We start from the raw sequence: 19,218 nt of genomic DNA, 5'->3' as shown, positions 1-19,218 counted from the left end.
CTGCATGCTGCATGGGTCAGTGGGTCAGTATCAGTTGCACACATGAACACCACATGTAGCATGTGTTTTAAGTGCATCATAAACCTCTGCTATGGCCTATACATCGACATCCCTCATGCTCAAAACACTGTAGATGTACTTTTGTGCAAAATTTGTGTCCCGCTGCTGCTTCTATGATTTTTAATGGTTTGCCTGAATTCAATAAAGGTTTATAGCAATGAAACCATCTGGATGGAAGTAAAATACACGTTTCACTCTGACAGTTATAGGAATGATTTGCGCTCTGGCTCTAAGTGAACTCGACCATGTCACGGCCAGAACACTATTCTGACTTCATGGAATGATTGCAGGGTAGCTGTAGGTTTTGTAATTCAGATCAGGACACATGCAAACTTTTTTTTTTTTTACAGCTGAGCACAGACTGTCTCTTTTAACCCCAACACACTGAATTCACATGGGCAGCAATGCTCTGCCCTGCAGCTGTTCTTATCTGCTGACATCAGGAGGGACACAGGATGCTCGAGGCCCTCATGCTGCCTTAAAATAATATCTATTCAGTGGTAATATTACTGTCTCAGGGACATACATGTGACTCAAATACAAACTGAGTAGCAGATGAGAGGTTTGGAGGCACAGGAAAAAGAAGAAAGTATCTGGATGATATTTGTCCCTGCCAAATGTTATCAAACTGTATAGAGGATGTGAGATGTTCCGGTGTTATTTTTAGCATTACTTAACCCATGGCTGACCAGGAAGGTCTTTTATTTGCAGCTCCCAGTTGCACTTTGAGAGATGTCATCCCAGTCTGCACCCCCGCTGGCCTTGCAGTTGCAGTGTGTCTTTGAGTCCATCACTGTGTCCATCAGCTGTTGATGCCCAGTTTTTTTTCATGGTCCCCTTAGGCAGGATCATAAATATAAAAAGGGTGAGATAAAGATGATAACAAGTCATAAAACTGACATCAAGAATAATAATATATAGCTGGGGGCAGAGATGTGTGGGATTCCATTTTAAAGAAACAGCTGCCACATGCTGAGGCCTTTGTACTGAGAGTGGATGTGGCTCAGACTTGGCGGTATGCTTCCCTTTACCCAGGCCTTAATTACAAGACTTTCATAGAGGAAATGGGGGAAAAAAAGATTCTGCCTAAAAGAACCATCATAAAAGAACAAACACGGTCATTGTAATTATGTCATCCTGCCCCAACATCATTTATTTAATGATCATCAGCCTGTAAGTTTAAATATACTCCAGTCCCGCATTTCCTCCTCTTAACTCTTCTTTCTGCACACCAAAATAAGGCGCAGGAGAAAAAAACATGTCCACTCTTAGAACACCATGTTGGATTTAGGGGGCGTTCCTGCGTTGGCTCTAAGGGAGGAACTTGACACTGAGTCTGACTATGGTCAGTTCTCTTCCCGGTAGTCTTCTTCCCAGCGGGGGAGCAAAATTATGTTGAACTTAGACATACTTTGGATTTTAGTCAGCTGCTCCTTACTTCCGCGCAACTTAAAAAACTCGCAGACAGATATTTCTAGTTAGGAAAAAAAGAAAAAGAAAAAAAAAGTGGGTGTTGCATAGTGAAGTGGAGACCGCCAGTCCCGGGGCAGGTCCTGACATTGCGTCGCCAAGAGTCCGGAGGCTGAGGTTTTTTAGTGTGGACACTTCTGGGAAACTCTCCAAAGCGCAGATTTGCCAACGAGGGGAAACCTGGGGAGAGACACGTTTTTTCTGTCCGGTCTCCGGTTTCCAGCGACGCTTCTTGCATTTTATCCAAGGTTCCTTCCCCAGAGGATCACCTCACGGTTTGCTGGGAATAAACAATGCCTGAGGATTAAGCGGATGGGGAGTTATTAAGTTATTAGGAACCAAACAAGCCGTGTTTCATTATTTTTTGGAGATGTGACGGGGTCTTCATTCATTTTATCCGGTGCTGAGGGATTATTTAAGTCCACCTTTGGTTGTTTGTGCAGCAGAGATGATCTATACTCCTAATCTCCTGTTATTATAGGCAGCTTGAAAACGGATGTGTTATTGAGATGAAGTTGATATAAGCGTTTTGCGCACTGTCTTACTCGGCTCTTCTGTCAAACAAAGAGCAGACAGAGAAGTGTCTTTCCTCAGCAGAAGGCATGCTCTGAAAGTTACCACTGGTTGACTGTTCTGCCGCTCCTGCGCACTGTACATCTTCATCTGGAATTAATTGATTTAAACGAACCCAAATGCACTAAAGACGCGACAGGATCGAGGCTCCACCACTGGATCTTTATCTTTCCCGGAGCGATTGTTCAGTCTACTTTATTTTATTTTTGACATCTCAGCAGAATGAGGGGATTAGTTCTGAGTTTAGCTCTCATATACTTGCTAACCTGGACTCAGGCTGACAAACAGACTCACCTCAAGCGGGTGCAGTTGCACCGACGCACCAGGCAGGGACGCGGCCAGCTGGTCGGAGCGGAGAAAGAGCGACTGATCGGGCGTCTGCGCCCTGGATATGGTTCGGCAATCTCGGTGCACAGCTCCACGAAGGGAGAGGATGTGCAGGCCGATGAGGGCATTCCAGTTCGTGCCAGGACTGGGGCGACACAGGGCAAAAGAGCAAGAGGTCAAAGTCTGATGCAGAGCAGAGGGGCAGCCGGACAGATTGGCCTACCTCGTCAGGCAGGTATGCTTCAAGATGAGGGCACTCCAGGAGCGAGGGCCAGGGTTGCCAGGATGCCCAGCAGCACAGGGTCTCCAAATCTGTTGGCCAGTTTTGCAGGGAAGAACCGGGTGCTGGTGATCTCTGCACCCCATGACTCAGACGGCTACTACCGCCTGATGATGTCTCTCCTGAAACCTGATGTCTACTGTGAGCTGGCAGAGAGACACGTCCACCAGATTGTCATGTTCCACCAGGAAGGAGAGATGGGGGGCAAGGTCAGAAGGATCACCACAGAGGGGAAGGTGATGGAGGAGCCCCTGGATACCGCTCTTATCCCCAGACTCATGAGCTTTCTCAAGCTGGAGAAAGGTGAGTAATGAGGCATCATAACAAAGCTCAATATTTGGCACTGTTCATGTCTTGACCTGACTGCAAATGTTGACCCACAGGTAAGTTTGGAATGGTGCTGCTGAAGAAGACCCTGCAGGTGGAGGAGAGGTACCCCTACCCAGTGAGGCTGGAGGCCATGTACGAGGTCATCGACCAATCACCCATGAGGAAGCTGGAGAAGCTTCGCCAGAAAGGATTCGTCCAGAAGTGTAAAGGGGCAGGTGTGGAAGGTCAGGTAGAGGAGGGCACACTGACAGGTGAGTCAAGGCACACAGATATGTTCTCTTGCTTAGACTTTATTCATCCGCAAGGGAAATCACATGGTCACAGAAGCTCAGTTACGCACAAAACACCCTTGAGAACCACAAGTATAAAGAAAAATAGTTCAAGATAATTAGAAATTAAAATTGATCAGATATTACAGAAATGTATCTGCTGATTATCCATGTTTAAGGAGACTTGTTTCCTGGCAAGAGAGGTCGGTATTGAAAAATGTAAAACTAATTTATCAAATGTTGTGAGCAGCTCAAACCAACTCATATCTCAAACCTTCAGAAATCTCAGAGGCAACCCTTATAGGAGAAATAAAACTCTCTGCATGTCTGAATGAAGCTAAAAGCAAGGGGGTATCAGTTTTGTGAGCTGAGATCTGATCCCATGTAGAAAGTGATGTGATTTGGATCAGGAATCAATAAACTGTTGCAAAGCTTTGTGAGGTTTTGAATAGAAAGTTATGATTTTTGTCTGTGTTTATTGATCAGTTCCTGACATGCCTGTAGAGAGAAAACCTGTAAAGAAGATCTTGAGAAAGCCTCCGCAGACAACCACCACCACCACCACCACAACTACTACCCAACCAGCCACAACGACTACAACCACCACAACGACCAGACCCACGACAACCACAACCCGAGCAACAACAACCACAACAAAAGCTACAACAACAACAACCAAACCCACCACTACCACCACCAGAAGAACCACCACCACAACGAAAAGACCCACCACCACCATCGCGACTACCGCCGCCACCACCACGACCACCACCACGACCACCACCACCCAGAGACCAACCAGAGGCCACACCACAGCTGTGTTGCTCCCAGCCCCCAGAACTACCACTGATCCCAACTACTACAGTCGCAGAGAGCGAGAGCGGCACCCGGCTAAGACCACACCGACTGGAGATAACCGCACTGACAAGGACGGCAGAGATCCGCACGGCCGTAAGCTGGTCCCTGCCACGCAGAAACCCTCTAAGACCAAAACCAGCAAGAGGAAAAATGGAGGAGAGAAGGTGACTCAGAGAAAATATTTATATGTAAACATTAGTTTGGGGAAAATAAATGACAAAGATACTAAGTAATGTCACCCTAGGGCTCAAAATGGAACACACTTCCTGGTGATTATTGGTCTTTTTTTCAGCTTGTGTGTCAATGAAACTTTCTGGTACCAGAAAATTAGTTTAAATGCTTTCTTTTATCATTCTTTATTCATTACTTGCTTCATAATAGAAGGGGCCTTTCACATTGAAGTAAGGCCTCTTGTTGATGTGTCACATTTATCAGGCAAAGTTTTCTCCAGGAAGACTCTTTGAAGACTCGTTTTTGAAGCTTGAATGTAAAACAGCACATCCTGTCTCGTGTGTACAGGTGCTGACCAATGAGTACGAGGACAGGTACGAACCTAGCAAGCCAACGGCGAGCAACCCTGAGGATACAGAGGCCTTCACTGATGTCAGTCCAACCAAGAAGGCCAAAGGCAAGCATGACAAGAAGAGGAAGAAGAATGACAAGGCCGCCAAGAAGCAGGACAGGAGAGGAGGAAAAACAGGGAAGGATGGAAAGATCGGGGGAAAGAAGAATGGAAAGAAGATGTCAAAGTACCCAGAGAAAGAGGACTTCCCGAAACCCACAAAGAAGCCGACACCCCCCCCGAAAGGCTCCCTGGCATCCTTCCTGGATTACTTTGAGAACCGGAGGCGACTGCTGGTAAATAACTATTTCTCCTTAAACCTTGGGCCAGAGAGAAACACACAGATAAAGCCTCATTGTCATTTGTGTCTGAAGGGAACAAAATATGTCCAAAAGTTAACTTAGTAACTTATTATATGTATCTGAACAGGCATAGATGCCAGTCAGTTGGTCTAGCCAGTAACAGATCAGGTAGATGAGATATGACATGTTTATTATTGAGCTTTAGGTTTAGCTTTGGCTTTATTATAAGAGTTTCCACCTGCTTCCAGTCCTGACCAGCTTGGCTAACAGACAGATGAAAGTGGTATCAATCTTCTCATCGAATTCAATAAGAAAGCAAACATTTTAAGCTTTTATTGCAGCATTATATTGGTCAGGACTTTAAGTGTTCCATTGACACTGATTTGTTGTCTGGAAAGGAGTTCGTGGATGAACCTCGTGATTAACTGCAGTGCAAAACACAGAACTGAGAATCAGCTGAGAGAAAGGCGACTCAAGATGATACTGATCTTAATCAGAAGACAGTTGTCTCAAATTAACCTGAATATAAACTCTGATGAGGAAATAATGAGACAGGAAATAAAAAATCAAACAAATGCTGAATGTGTCTGAGGAATAGAAGGATTCCCAGAACAGAACCCTGAGGAACACCAGATAAAGTTAGAGCAACATCCGGCATCAGGTGACTGTTTCAAGATAAACTTTAAAGAGGAAATACTAATTCAAGAAATATACAGTAAATATACTGGATATGTCGAAGGAATAAAAGGGTTCCCAGAGCGGAACCTGAAGGAAAACCTCCAAATTGAGTAAGAGCAAGTTGCAAGTTGTGATATTTCAGTTTGACTGCAAGGGAAATAAATAAAAGACTAGAAAAAAAAGACATATTGATCAGTGATCCAACAGAAATGTCTGCTGAACACATTGTATTCCACAGTTGTAAATACTTACAGTGAAGTGTGTCCTCAATTTGAACAACCGGAATCATTCCTTGGAAATATGACGCAGATCTGCATTATTGTTTCTGAGTTTTGAGAGCTGAGAGCAGAACCAAAAAAAACAAAAACAAATCTCAACTGGATAAGTAATGTGTTTCTGATTCCTATTATTTGGTTAACCAAGCGTTAAGTACCTCAGTGCTCTGGGATGATGCACTCACTCTCCCCTTTTATTCTCTAAAATGCGGAGTTAAATGTTATGCACTACATCCATCCTCCAGCTATTCGACAGGCTGCACAGCTGCATGCTCGCAGACTGTGTGTCTCTGTTTTTTAGCCAGTATGGGTTCTTATCACAGCAGTGGCGTGGGCAGGCTGGGAAAATATGCCCCATCCTCTGCTTGCAGGTTAATGTAAACACCGCTTCTGAAGCACTTGTGGATGTCTGTGTGTGTTTCATGGCATATACACAACACACTAACCTCCCTCTCCTCCTCCCTACCTTTCCCTCCCTCCAGCTGATTACGTCCCCCAGTGAGGAGAACAGTATGTATGTGCAGCAGAGGGACGAGTACCTGGAGTCTGTGTGTGAGATGGCCATTAGGAAAGTCTCTATTATCACCATCTTTGGTTCCTTGGCCAACTCCACCATGAAAATTGACCACTACCAGATAGGTAAGGTGTCACAGAAGCAGTCCTCAAACAGGAATAAGTCTATGTTTGTTTTTTTACACCAGTAAGTTTTTCTTGCAGGCATCTACAAATGCTTTCGCTAACCACATTGAAGATGTTGAGTCAATACTAAATAGTTGTTTGTAATGATCTGAATTCACAGTAAATGTTTTCCAGACATCTGAACGTCATTAATATCCACATGCAATTTCCTGCAGCTGCATCTGAACTTGTCTGAGGCTTCTTGAAGATGTTTTAGCACTAATCTAGGTGGCTTTTAGTTAGAAATTGCTGGTGGGGAGATTAGGTTTTTATTTCAGAATATTTGTGGGTGGTGACCATCTGAAAGTCACATGACCCAATACTGACAAGGAATAGAGGATTTTATTCAGATAAAATCCTAGATGGTCTTAATTTTCTTTGCACATATACCATGCTGTGAGGGTTCTCAATCATCCAGGTCATGATATTTCCAAAAAAAAATCAAAGAGTTTTTAGATGATGATGTTGGAAGACGTTCAGCCACTCATACAAGTAACTGCTACAGTTCTAAATGACTAAGTGGGTAGAGTAGTGCCTTTGTTTTTTGGGTACTGCTAACGACCAACATACTACAAGACCCCTTTCCTTCCATCAATAGTACTCCAGTTTTAGTAAACTCTTAACTACAACCTGAACCCTTCTCTGAAACCAGTGTCAAGTATACTGACATTCTATAAAATTAGAAGCAGAATGCTAGCAATTCGCCCCGTTTCTAAATACTTTAGAAATTTTATTTCTAAAATATAATTGTTGTACACTATATAAATGTGGCTGCAGAAAGTTCAGGAGAAATAATGCTGTGTGACAGGGTTAGGGTTAGAGAGGTGTCACTGTGCCACGTTTCATCCTTGTTTTCTCTTCCTTGCATCGTGTCAAACTGGATGTTTTCTGCAGGGATCAGAATGTTCTCTGACTCTGCCAAAGCCACAGGACCGTCTGTCCAGGTGACAATAACCAGAGCTGACTTCTGACTCCTAGGACCTCAGCTTGAGTTCTCTCACTGCAGTGACCACTGTGATACTGTGGAGTTTACTCTGTCAGTGGATAGCTAGATAGATAAACAGTAAACACTAATTTCATAAATACATCTGTGGTATGTTACTAAGAGCTAAGAGAACCACGCTCTCTACCACGTGCCTGAGAGCAGGGAGAGAGGGGGCCCAGCCAGAGTGCATACCTTCCCTGCGCATCATCCCAAACAAGGGGGTAAATCTATCTCCTCCACAGCTGATTTGTGTGAGCTGGCGATGCTTTATTCATCACACACACTCATAATATAATTATGACAGCTGTGGAGAAACTCCCTCTCATTAAACTACTGGTTGAAAAGCAACAAAACCGCTGATGTTTTTAGGAGCTGTGCTGCGTCATCTCTTTGTGGGCCGTCCCGCACCTTTGGTCAGCGGGTGTTAAACATCGAGACACGCTAAGCCACTTTGTAAAAGTTTATGAGTCCGTCACTCCACACGACAGCAAAGGTTTTATCCAGAAGGAATGCTGGGAAAAAAGAGCCAAGGTGACGTCGACCACCCCCGCCCGCAGACAGGGCTCAGTTACACTTTTGTTCCGCTCACTCACTGGCTGGACGGTCAGTGTGTGTATAACCAGGATTACTCATGTTGTGGGGATGTAAATCCATACACACACACAATAACTCATTTTTGGGAACAAAAACCAAGAAGTTCTTGTACTTTCAATGATAAAATATTTATAGAATGCCTTGGTCTGGGCTACAGTTTATTCTAGGTTATGGAGATGAATTTAAGTGAACAAACTGTACACAAACAGCTGGTTCTTTCAGTGTGTCCCCTCCCTCCATTAACTGTGACTTCATGTTGTGTTCACTGTGTTTTCAGTCTGCCGTCTCCTACATGTGTTGGGATTTTCCCTCATTTAACTGCTCACATTACACAGCAGACTACCCCAAAAAAAGAAAGAGGCGTATGGAGGGAGTGCTGATTAAAGGCTTTGTCCTATATGACCGCCAGCCACAGCAAATCTTTTAGGCATATGTCAGATCTCAGAGAACAAAAACTGCTCTCTGTCGAGTTTGTCCCTGACCTGCTCTTTTCCAATCCGCAGCCTTCGTTTCGCTATCTCAACAGACTCATTTTTCAAAGGAACATTGTTTTGAAGGCAGCCACGAAAAACACATTTGACTCTTCTCATGATTTATTTGATGGGAAAACAATTGTACATCATGTTACATTAAGGAGTGTGACGGCTGTGGGACTTTCTCACAGTTAAATAACAGACAATTTCAGTTTTTTTAAACGTTTACTCCCAAAAGAGACATTTTACTAAAAAAAAAAACATCCCCAGTTTATTATAAACATTTATGAGTAGAAAAGTAGAACCTGACAGATGTTTTCTCCTCTATCCAGAGAATGATAAGCCTATGAAGGGTCTCCGTCAGGAGGACCTGGTGAACCAGGATCTGATCACAGAGCTCAGGAAAGAGTTTAGCATGACATACGATGAGTTCTACATGGTCCTCACCGACACCGACATGAGAGTCAAGGTAAGGACCCAGTCCTTCTAAGCAGAGAACCCTAACCCTCTTCTGCTCTCCTGCTTGATTCATGGCTCTGCAGTTGGCCTGTCGGCACTTGTATTCATATATTCACAATCCATCTGATCAGATTTAAATTTATTTATGCACCAAATGATGTTCACATTGTCAGACATCTGCTCCTTCATTTCCGTCTTCCCTTCCTCTTTTGAAAGTGCACTGACCTGTCCGGGCCATGGGCACTGCCTTCACTAAAACACTGTTTTAATTCACGCAACATGACATTTGCTCACCAGCTGTGTGTGCCAGGGTAAATCACTGGGGCTGTTTTTGGACAGATCTATCAAAGAGGCCAGTGTTCGGTCCTCTCCTGACAGGCAGAGACAGAGGAGTCTGTGAATGGCATGTGGAGAGGGAGAGAGGTGTGAAAGAGTTAGAACGAGTCGTGCGGAAACTTCAGGAGGAAGGTGTGAGAGTGTGTGTACAGCTGGGTTATTGAGCATTTAGACTGTTATGTTTAATTCCTTCAGCTGCTTCCCAGAAGTTTTTATAAAGAATGATTTGGATGTGGCCACATCACATTCACTGACATGCTCCAAAACATCACATCATCATTTTATTGAAAACAGTTGCACCATTGTTTCATTCAGCAGAACTCTCTTTTTATATCCTCTGTGCTGCTTCCAGCTTTTTTCCCCCCAAAGTCACGATGAGTTATTTACCCTGTGGCCTTACCACATTTGGGAGAGTCGGTCTGGTTCTTGACGATGTGTTTTCTTTGTCAGCAATCCTACGAGGTTCCCATTGCCATGAAGGCTGTGTTCGACTATGTCGACACATTCTCATCCCGCATCCGAGAGATGGAGCAGCAGAAGAGAGATGGGGTCGTCTGCAAGAAAGAGGACAAGCCCAGGTCCTTGGAGAACTTCCTGTCCAGGTAGAATTGGCCTGTAAAGATTTTGGAATTGCTAAATGTATGTGGACAACAAATTATTGCACAAAAGATTTTCATGAGATTTTGAAACGTGTCTGCACAGATTAGCTCCAATTCTGACACAGCAGTGAGGTCGACCACTGATGAAAGTCCATTCAGAATCAGAATAAAATAGCTGTGTTTACATGGACATTAGTATTTCTCTAATAATGAGAATAAAACGTCTCATGAAACCATATCAATCAGAACAGACTGAGAGCACCGATCAGATGTAGAGGGCTGGTGTAAACCTTTAATAATCATGTTCTCTTGGTGTGCTGGTTTCTCTCTGGTTGGAATAAATCCATTCCCATGTGGGGTAACATTAGTTGAGGAGTTTCCAAGAGGAGGTTTCTGACAAAAAAGGAAACATGTAGAATCAAATAATACAAGATATAGCTGATGATCTTATGTGACAGTTTGAGAGTACAAGAGGAATCATGGGCAGGTTGGAGAATTGCTCATCCAGGTAGGAGTGGATAACTGCAGGAGGCCATGAAGACTGATGAGACCACAACCACAGATGTAGTTTAGAACTCCACAGGTCAGTTGTTGAAACAAGTGTTTTAATGCTGGAGACGTGGCGACATTTCCTCGTCTTAGAAATCCAGTTATGGGGAAACTTTCTTCTTCTACTATTATATTTCCGCTATGTTTCACAACAGCAGATGATTGCATGAAAAATAGATAGAATTAACCCAGTCTTCATTGGAGCTACCCTTGAAGCTCACCTGGACTTCTGTTTGGAACTGATTCTACTCCAGCAAAGATCTGCTGGGCCAATCAAATAGTTTGCGGCAGAGCTTAATGTGGTGACTGACAGAAGAGTTAGCGCCCAGTTTAATTCTTTTTACAAGAAAACAAACTATCCATCTGCATGCAGAGGGATATATTTTTTATCTGCGTTGGCTGAAACGTGCCTCATTCTGATAAGAACTGAGTGTGGCTAGGCAAACTGCACATTCTTCAATCACTCATATTGTCTTTGTTGAGTGTTTAATAGTCAGAATAATTGGGTGGTCCCATCAGCCTGTTTCCACTTCTATTAAACATCTGTTGCTCTGCTCAGTAATCAGCTGGACCACAATTTGCAGTGATTATAAGTGGCGTTTGGCAGATTGCTGCAGCCTATTTCCACAGAGATTAAAAGTAACATAAACCCCCGCCGGTCCACAGGGCTGAATCACTGCAGTAACATATTTGCATGGGATGTCTAAAGCAGACAGGCCATCTTTTGTCGCCATGGAGACCTGAATTCCGCTTCAAGATCACAGCGCAACGATCTGGCAGGTTTTTGACCATAATTCGGGGTTGTCACCCTCTGGCAGTAATAGTATGGGAATATGTACCGTACAAGCACACACTGCTCGTTTCGGTAAAGAGCTTTCACTGGTGCACCAAGAGTGCCACTTAAATCCAGGCTAAAATTTTCTGTGATTGTAGGTTCCGTTGGAGACGTCGCCTGTTCATCATCTCTGCTCCCAGCGATGAGGAGTGGGCCTACCAGCAGCAACTCTACGCCCTGAGCAGCCAGGCCTGCAATCTGGGTGAGTCACCTCCAATAAACTAGTCACTTCAGCAAGCTGTTACCTCACTTTCCTGAGGTCAACTCAGCTGCTAAAAGCTCCACTATGTTCACTTTGCTGAAGAAAAACAAGACAGGAAAGTTGGTTATTGGGAAAGTACAGCAAAGAACTGAAAAACAAACAGTTAACAGTACATGAAACTCTTTCAGATGCAAGTCGTGATGCAGTCGTTAAAGCTGTGGAATATTAAATGACTTCACTCAGGACAGGTCTTAATTAGTGCTACAAACAATATGACATCTGCACACAACATGCAAAACTGAATAAATTCACACGGCTTGACACCATTAGAGCAAATTCTCTTTTAACAAGTTTTAGATTATTTTTTTAACCCACAATTAATATACACATTAGTAGAGGTCCAAGGTTGTTATGACCTTGGGAAAACAGGAAGTGATCAAGCAGCAGTGGGAAGTAAGCAGGATCTTAGGTTTGTTATCCTGCAGATGACAGTTATATGCCCTGAAGTCGTAGCAGAAGTAGAAGAAGAACAAGAAGAAGATAAAGGTTATCTGCGCAGAGTTACAACCAGAGATGCCTCAACAAGAATAATCTGGATAATATTTATCATTGATTTGGTTGTGTTGTGGCATTTCAAATAACATACATTTGCACAATTCATGCAGATTTATCCCTTCAAGGTACATTTAAAAAGTGTGATAACTTTGTGTTACTAACCTTTTAACAATGGAAATCTCTAAATATTTTGATTCAAAATTAAAATATTTTATTTTGGTGATTTAATGGTGTTGTAAGCACATTCGCTCTGTGGTTAGCGCTGATGCCTCCCAGCAGAGTTCGGCTCGTGCTTTTCTGTGTGGAATTTGCATGTCGTCACTCAGTGCGTTTACATGCAGAGCTTAATCGAGCTATGCTCAAAACTCGACTTTCTGGCTACAGTCCTTGTCCCAGTTTACATGCAGCGCAAGAAAATCTAATAACTGTTCTCCTCTTCCACACTAGGTGGCGATACGTGTCTTTTCAGCGGGTTAATACCACGTTAATACGGCCCGATTTCCGGGTTGACCTATTACGCGATATAATAAACTAGAGTCATTCATGCGGCAGACCAGCATTTCAAACAACAACCAGACGGATATTAGTAAATTTTTTAATCTTGTACGTAATGTTCGCGCTACTTCTGGTGCAGGTAAGATCCGCGCTATCCCTCAGACGGTTCTTCTAGCGGCTCCATTTCTCTTCTTCTTCTACTGCGATCGGCTTTCTTAGACGTTTTTGTTCCGGGGTCACACGCCAGCGCAGTGGTCGTGGAGCATGCACACACGCATTATCCGATTGAGAAGTCCGATTTAATCGCATTATCTGGGTGTCTCAATCGGACAATGAGAACTCCGCACTTAAGTGCACTTAAGTTCTCCTGTTATAGTCCGATTAAGGCAGTAATTCACGTGCATGTGAACGCACTGACAGTCAGTGTCAGTTTGTGAATATAAACTGACCCTAGGTGTGAATGTGAGTGTGAACGGTTGTCTCTGCGTTAGCCCTGCGATAGATGGTGTACCCCACCTCTCGCCCAATGACAGCTGGGATAGGCTCCAGCAACCCACAGGACCCTAGTGAGGATAAGTGGTAGTAGAAAATGAGATGACATAATTTGTAATTAGGGCCATGGGGCACCACCATGAGGCACTACTGTTTAAACTTTAAACTGTAGACCCAAGTCTTGTATATTGGTGTATTTATCCACGTTTTGATAGGTCTTATAGTTTTTGTCCAGTGACAATGTTAATTTTTGGAGAAATGATTAGATTATAATGGGTGTGTATTGCGCAGAATGTTCGTGCTACAGTGGGTGACATCATCAGTCAGAGTGGGGGAAGTTGTCTGACATTGTCTGAAACTTTTCTCTTTCCACGCTCCTCCCGGCCCCAAGTTACACTCTACACACGTGATTTTGTTCCACAGTTGTAGACAAACTTGTTCTGTCCCTCACAATGTGCTCGTCAAAGCAGTGAGCCTCTGAGTGTGGTCACATCTCTCTCTCTGCTCTCCATTGACTGATTTTCTGAGAGAAGCAGAAGGGACCCCTGTTTAAAACTTGCACGTGTGTCCAAAATATTTATTCTAGAAAGACAAATAACATATCAAAGTCTTCAGGAAGTCCTTACGACGCCCAAATGTGAGACTAGCACAGAGGGAGAAAATCGCCCTTTTTCTGTCTGTCTCTGCCCAGCGCGCCTCTGTCGTCATTGACAACCACCTCAAGTTGCCATGGCAACCTCTGATCTTCAGGCCAGAGCCACAGTACAGCTATAGATACACACACCAAAACACACATGCGCGCGTATGCGCACACTCCGCTGTCACACACATACGCACACACAAACTTTATGTAATTACAGTTACACATACACACAGAGATACACACACAGGTTACTTGTGTGATTACAGTTCCTCAATATCAGTGCTCAGTGAAAAATGATCATATGAAGAACCAACTCTGCCATAACTAAAAATAAATAAATGTATGTATAAATGAATGAAAAAAACACTTACAGATATATTCCATAAATTATTAAATAAATAAATACTTAGAATATATGCCATAAATGCTATTTATTTATTGTTATTTATGGCATATATATTTAGGTAATGAGTGCTTGATTTTTTACATTTATTTAGTTATGGCTTATATCGATAGGTATTTTTTTTATTTATTCATTTATTTTTGATTATGCCAGAGTTGGTCCTCCATACCTCTCTGGTTGGGTCTATTCCCTGTTGCTGCAGCACAGAAACAAACAAAGCACCACTTCCTGGAAAGACCCACCTGAAGTAGAAAAACATTTTTACTGACGTGACCATAAAATTTAAAATACTTAAACCGTCCGGAATTCTTATTTCAGTGCTCATGTTTGTCTACATTTTACAAGCTCCAACTGCAGACTAGGTCATTTGAATAATCACAGTTGGAAATAAATTAAAACCTCTCTTGGTCTCTCATATTTCCAACTTAATGTGACATGTGTTCTATCAGTGCCTGCAAATATTTTAGTCACTTATTAATATATTGAATGAATGAATCTGATTACACTGTGGTTAATCTACACAGATATTTCTATCATCATGTGTTGGTGCATGTGTGTTAATGCATGTGCATGTGGATGTGCGGAGAGATCACAGATGACAGAACTGGCAAAGACCTGTTCTGTTCTGCTCAGTTCTGTTCGGGGGCTAACAAGTTCCTTTCCTTCCCTGGCAAAGGCCTTCTCAGCTGCCACTTACTCAACTTTTCCACAGTTATTTAACTGCTCTTACTGTAGGTCTCTTAAGGAGACATTTATCTAAACTCTGCAAATCTCAACAACCTGATGTGTGTGACAGATTTATGTGAGATGAATGTAAACCTTAAATAGGCCATGGTGGACTTCGCTCTCAGGAAGACCAAACAAATGCTGTCATCGGGGCTTTCTCCCCACGTCCAGCTCTCATGCTTCAGTGTTGTTTATGTGAATTGAAGATTTCTGAAGTCTCTCCCTGACTCTTTCTTCTTCCACCTTCACTTTTCTCTCACACTGCTTTGACTCGACTTTGACTCGTGCAGTCCTGATGCCTCTGGGATGACTAAAATGCTCTTTTTGATGCAAAATCTTGAAACTTGATGAGGATAGGAGTCAGCTAGATGGAAATATTTAATGGTTTCTCGAGAAAACAAAGCTGAAACATGGACAAGTGTTTCTTGAGGGTGTTTTCCATTTCCCACAGTCTTTTAGAAATGGAAGAGCTAATTGAATGAAACTTTTGCGATTGAGTCAAGACGTAATTTGCAGTTTTGGGATTTTCCATGACCTCGATCATTGAGACGTTTGACAGTACCAGTTTTTAATAAGGGATACTCTGCCTAAGGTTTTTAAGTGGAAAGTTTGCAGGTGTATTTATAAGTTTTGGGTTGGAGATTTAAAAACACTACTGCCCATGGATCCTGCTAGGAAGTGTCCAGTATACAGTAATGGCATAAAATGTGTAACACAAAATTAGGTGATGCATTTTATTTTCGGGTTTCAGAAGTTGCATGGTCTACTAGAAGAAGAGATGAAGGACTTCACTTCATTGAATGAACATTGGGACCAATTTAGAATCATAACTGGGTAAACTATAGGCTAGCTGAGTCATTAGTGCAGGTCAGTTTCTCTTTTCATCTTTCCTGTTTGTAACAAACCAGCAAATCCCCAGTTAATCAGTTTCTTCAGATTTTAAAGACTAACAAACAATGTGACAAACCGCCCTCCTCTGTTTCAGCTCCCGAACACGCCTGGAGTTACTGCTGCATTTTATTGAGTGTGCAATAAACACACAACATCAAACAGTAATGTTAACCCCTTCAACTCTGCAGCTACAGCAACCATTTGCAGGCTTTGATCCAAATAATAACGCTCAGCTCTTAAAATAACAACTACAGGGGGCAGTTTGAATAATTTGTTAGGGTTTTGTGAGGTACTTGCCTATAGATAAGTGTTTTACATAGAGTAGATGGTGGTAAGTACGCATCCAAGTTGGAGATCTATAAAGAAGTACTTTCACCAGAAACAAACTATTCTGGCTCCCCTCTACCCATTTTCCCTTGTAGCATACATCAGCTGTATCTTGTACTTGTATCACCATTGGATTCAACATGCACGCTTTAGTCAGATGTATGTTTACCTTGTTCATCCTATCCTCTCGCTTCTCTCTCTTTTTCTGACTCTACCCCCAGATGTTTCCCTCCATATGAGCTGGGTTCTCCTCAAGGTTTCTTGTTAAAAAGGAGTTTTTCCTTGCCACCGTTGCATTAGTGCTTGCTCTGGGGGTTTCAGGCCGGGTTTTATAAAGCGTCTACAGGCAATTTGTATTGTTAATGATGCTATATCGGTAAAATGGAATTATATTTAATTCAATTTACACCAGTCTCCATTAACAAAAACGTAATTTAACCTCTGAACTAGCGTGCCTTGATTGGTTTGTTTGTGTGCTTGCAATGTTTTATCAGTCAGCACCTGTAATTACCATAGACTGTATAAAGATGGACGCGCGGAACTGCTCCTCTAAAGTCAAAGCAAGTACAGCTCCCCCGGATACTAGCTGCAGAAAAGGTCATAAGCTTCATCTCCTCCTTGTTAGTGGGCAGGACTTGGGCTGGAATAAAACACTAAAATGTCAATTTATTTTTTCAAGGATGGTTTCTTTTATTTTAGGGAGTTAATATAATGTTGATGCATGTTCAAGTGTCATACTTTTGGACATTTAAAAATAAGTAGAGTGTATGATCCAACATTTCCTTGTAAATGGTGGAGGTGGAGGAGCACAGAGCAGAATTAATTAAACAAAAACGTGAGAGAATCTAGAGGAAGTGTGGGCGTACTGTGCAGACTCTGTCTGCAAACTAGCAAGATGGTACCACCCAGGAAAATAACTTCAGTTTTGTCATTTCAAGGATCTGGTGACACTTTGTCCATATTTATATACAGTATAAAGGTAATTACATCTATCTACTACACTATGTTTTTGAGTGTAGAGTCGTATCAGCAGGTCACAATTCAGGTTCTGTCAGGACTTTTTTTCCTCTCATGAGTTGCTCTTGGCGTTGGTTGGCACCCAGGACTGACCCCCCCCCACTCCGTTTACGTGCCACAGACAAAGGCCCGTCGTGCTGACTGGGCTGAAAGCCTGAGAGTTTTGATCCTTGTATTGAGGACTTGGCGCTCAGTGAGTAAAGCCAGCGCTCTCCTGGGTTTAATGTGGATTTTTTTTTTCGCTTCAGAGGAAGCAGCTTTTTGGTCAGACTCTCCAGACCTCCGCCACGTTCTCCTCCCTTCACCTAGAGACAACTGCTCAGAATGGCTCCAATAATAAACAGCCAGAGTAAAATCAGCCTGGACGAGCAGAAAAGGAGGACAGATCAAAAAGAGTTGTCGGCATATTACAGACACACTGTTTTAGTTGTGAGGCTTGCTGTTCTCTGTCTAACATATTTCTCTCTCTCTCTTTCTCTGATGTGTGTTGCCATGGTGACGTAGGTCTGAGGCACATTGCTGTCCTGAAGTTGGTTGGCACTGAGTCGCCAGATATGGGTGGAGTCCTGGAGCTCTATCCGATCAATGGTAAGAGGTTTCTGGAGAAAACACAACACACACAGAGCCTCCATTTATGCACATAGTGCCTCCTTTTAGTGAACACTAACACTACAACTACAAAGTGACATTCAGTTCACAGTCATCGTTCCTCATGTTACAAGTCAAAAAAATAAAATGTTGACCCAGATTGCAGTGTTATTGCAAACTACAGAAAGATTTCAAAAATCTGACTGAGCTCAACATTTGCTGCAGTGTGCTGTGGAGTGAGTGGGATGTTTGTCAGGTGTTTCAGCATTAACAGGAATCACCTCCATGCAACCTCGCAGAAACAAATGAGGTTATTTATCTTTTCCTTCTGATACTGTCCAGTCAAGAACTTTTTTTCCTTTTGGATCAAACAGTAATCTCTGTGGGAAAACAGAAATGTGAGACAGGCCTGTTAAATCTAGAGCTGCTGACAGTGGACTCCTGCTTTTAGCATTTAAACTCGGTATGAATAGGGAAAATGTCAAACAGGTCTTCAGAGGACAGCATGCCTGAGAAAATAAATTGTTATAAATGCTTCATTGGCAACCTGAATCTCCTTCCCCCATCCAGGGAGTGCTACTGTGGAGCGAGAAGGTATTTCAGGCAGTCTTGTGAAGGACATGAGGAACTACTTCCAGGTGAGCCCAGAGTACTTCTCCATGCTGCTGGTGGGAAAGGATGGCAACGTAAAGTCCTGGTACCCGTCACCCATGTGGTCCATGGCTATCATCTACGATCTGGTGGACTCCATGCAGCTCCGCAGGCAGGAGATGGCCATCCAGCAGTCGCTCGGAATGCGCTGCCCTGAAGACGAGTACGGTGGCTATGGTTACCATCAGCACGGATATGAGCATGGTTACCAGGACGGCTATCACCAGGGGTATGGTTACTAACAGGTGTGTGCAGCTGGTCCTCTACCCATCCTCCACCAGGCAGTTGTCACAGATGGAATGAGCTCCTCCAATGTTTTGTAGCACTTAGTGAAAGCATCAGCACTGCTTTCACCTACCCATTCGTTTGATATACACTATATAGCATAGTCAGCTCCAGGTATCGGTATCATTTCATTAACCAGATCTCATTAAAAAGTGCGGTGAGGATACAGTTTCCAGGGTGTCTCTCATCATCATTACTTTCTTCCAGGTCAAACTGACACATTTATAAACTTCACCACAGACCTTTATTTTGTAGATAATGGCCTAAAAATGATATTTATTGGACATGTGTTGCATTTGAGGTGCTATATATATATATACACACACACACATTATTTCTTGTAAAGTTTCTGTTGCTATCCAGTGTTCTTATTTATACTCCATTGGCTCTATGACAAATAAACATTTGTTTACTATCATGAGTGACCTTTGAATTGCTTGCTGTGCATGCA

General features: G+C 42.9%; 1 protein-coding gene across 2 annotated transcripts; it reads left to right on the top strand.

The window, feature by feature from the left end:
* Positions 1-1,336: 1,336 nt before the first annotated feature.
* Positions 1,337-19,185, top strand: ccdc80 (coiled-coil domain containing 80). Of its 2 annotated transcripts, none has more exons than XM_047600912.1 (10): positions 1,337-3,013; positions 3,094-3,291; positions 3,814-4,331; positions 4,687-5,025; positions 6,467-6,623; positions 9,047-9,183; positions 9,960-10,111; positions 11,591-11,694; positions 17,748-17,831; positions 18,402-19,185. In XM_047600912.1, the coding sequence occupies exons 1-10, from the start codon at positions 2,326-2,328 to the stop codon at positions 18,722-18,724; spliced, it is 2,700 nt and encodes an 899-aa protein (XP_047456868.1). In that variant the 5' UTR covers positions 1,337-2,325; the 3' UTR covers positions 18,725-19,185. The 2 variants fall into 2 exon arrangements, with proteins under 2 accessions (XP_047456868.1, XP_047456867.1); XM_047600911.1 differs by having other exon boundaries at positions 1,338-3,013; positions 3,796-4,331.
* Positions 19,186-19,218: the final 33 nt, after the last annotated feature.

Source organism: Mugil cephalus, chromosome 12 (assembly GCF_022458985.1).
Source record: "Mugil cephalus isolate CIBA_MC_2020 chromosome 12, CIBA_Mcephalus_1.1, whole genome shotgun sequence".
Lineage (NCBI taxonomy): Eukaryota > Metazoa > Chordata > Actinopteri > Mugiliformes > Mugilidae > Mugil > Mugil cephalus.
This window is presented reverse-complemented; position numbering and strand designations above follow the sequence as displayed.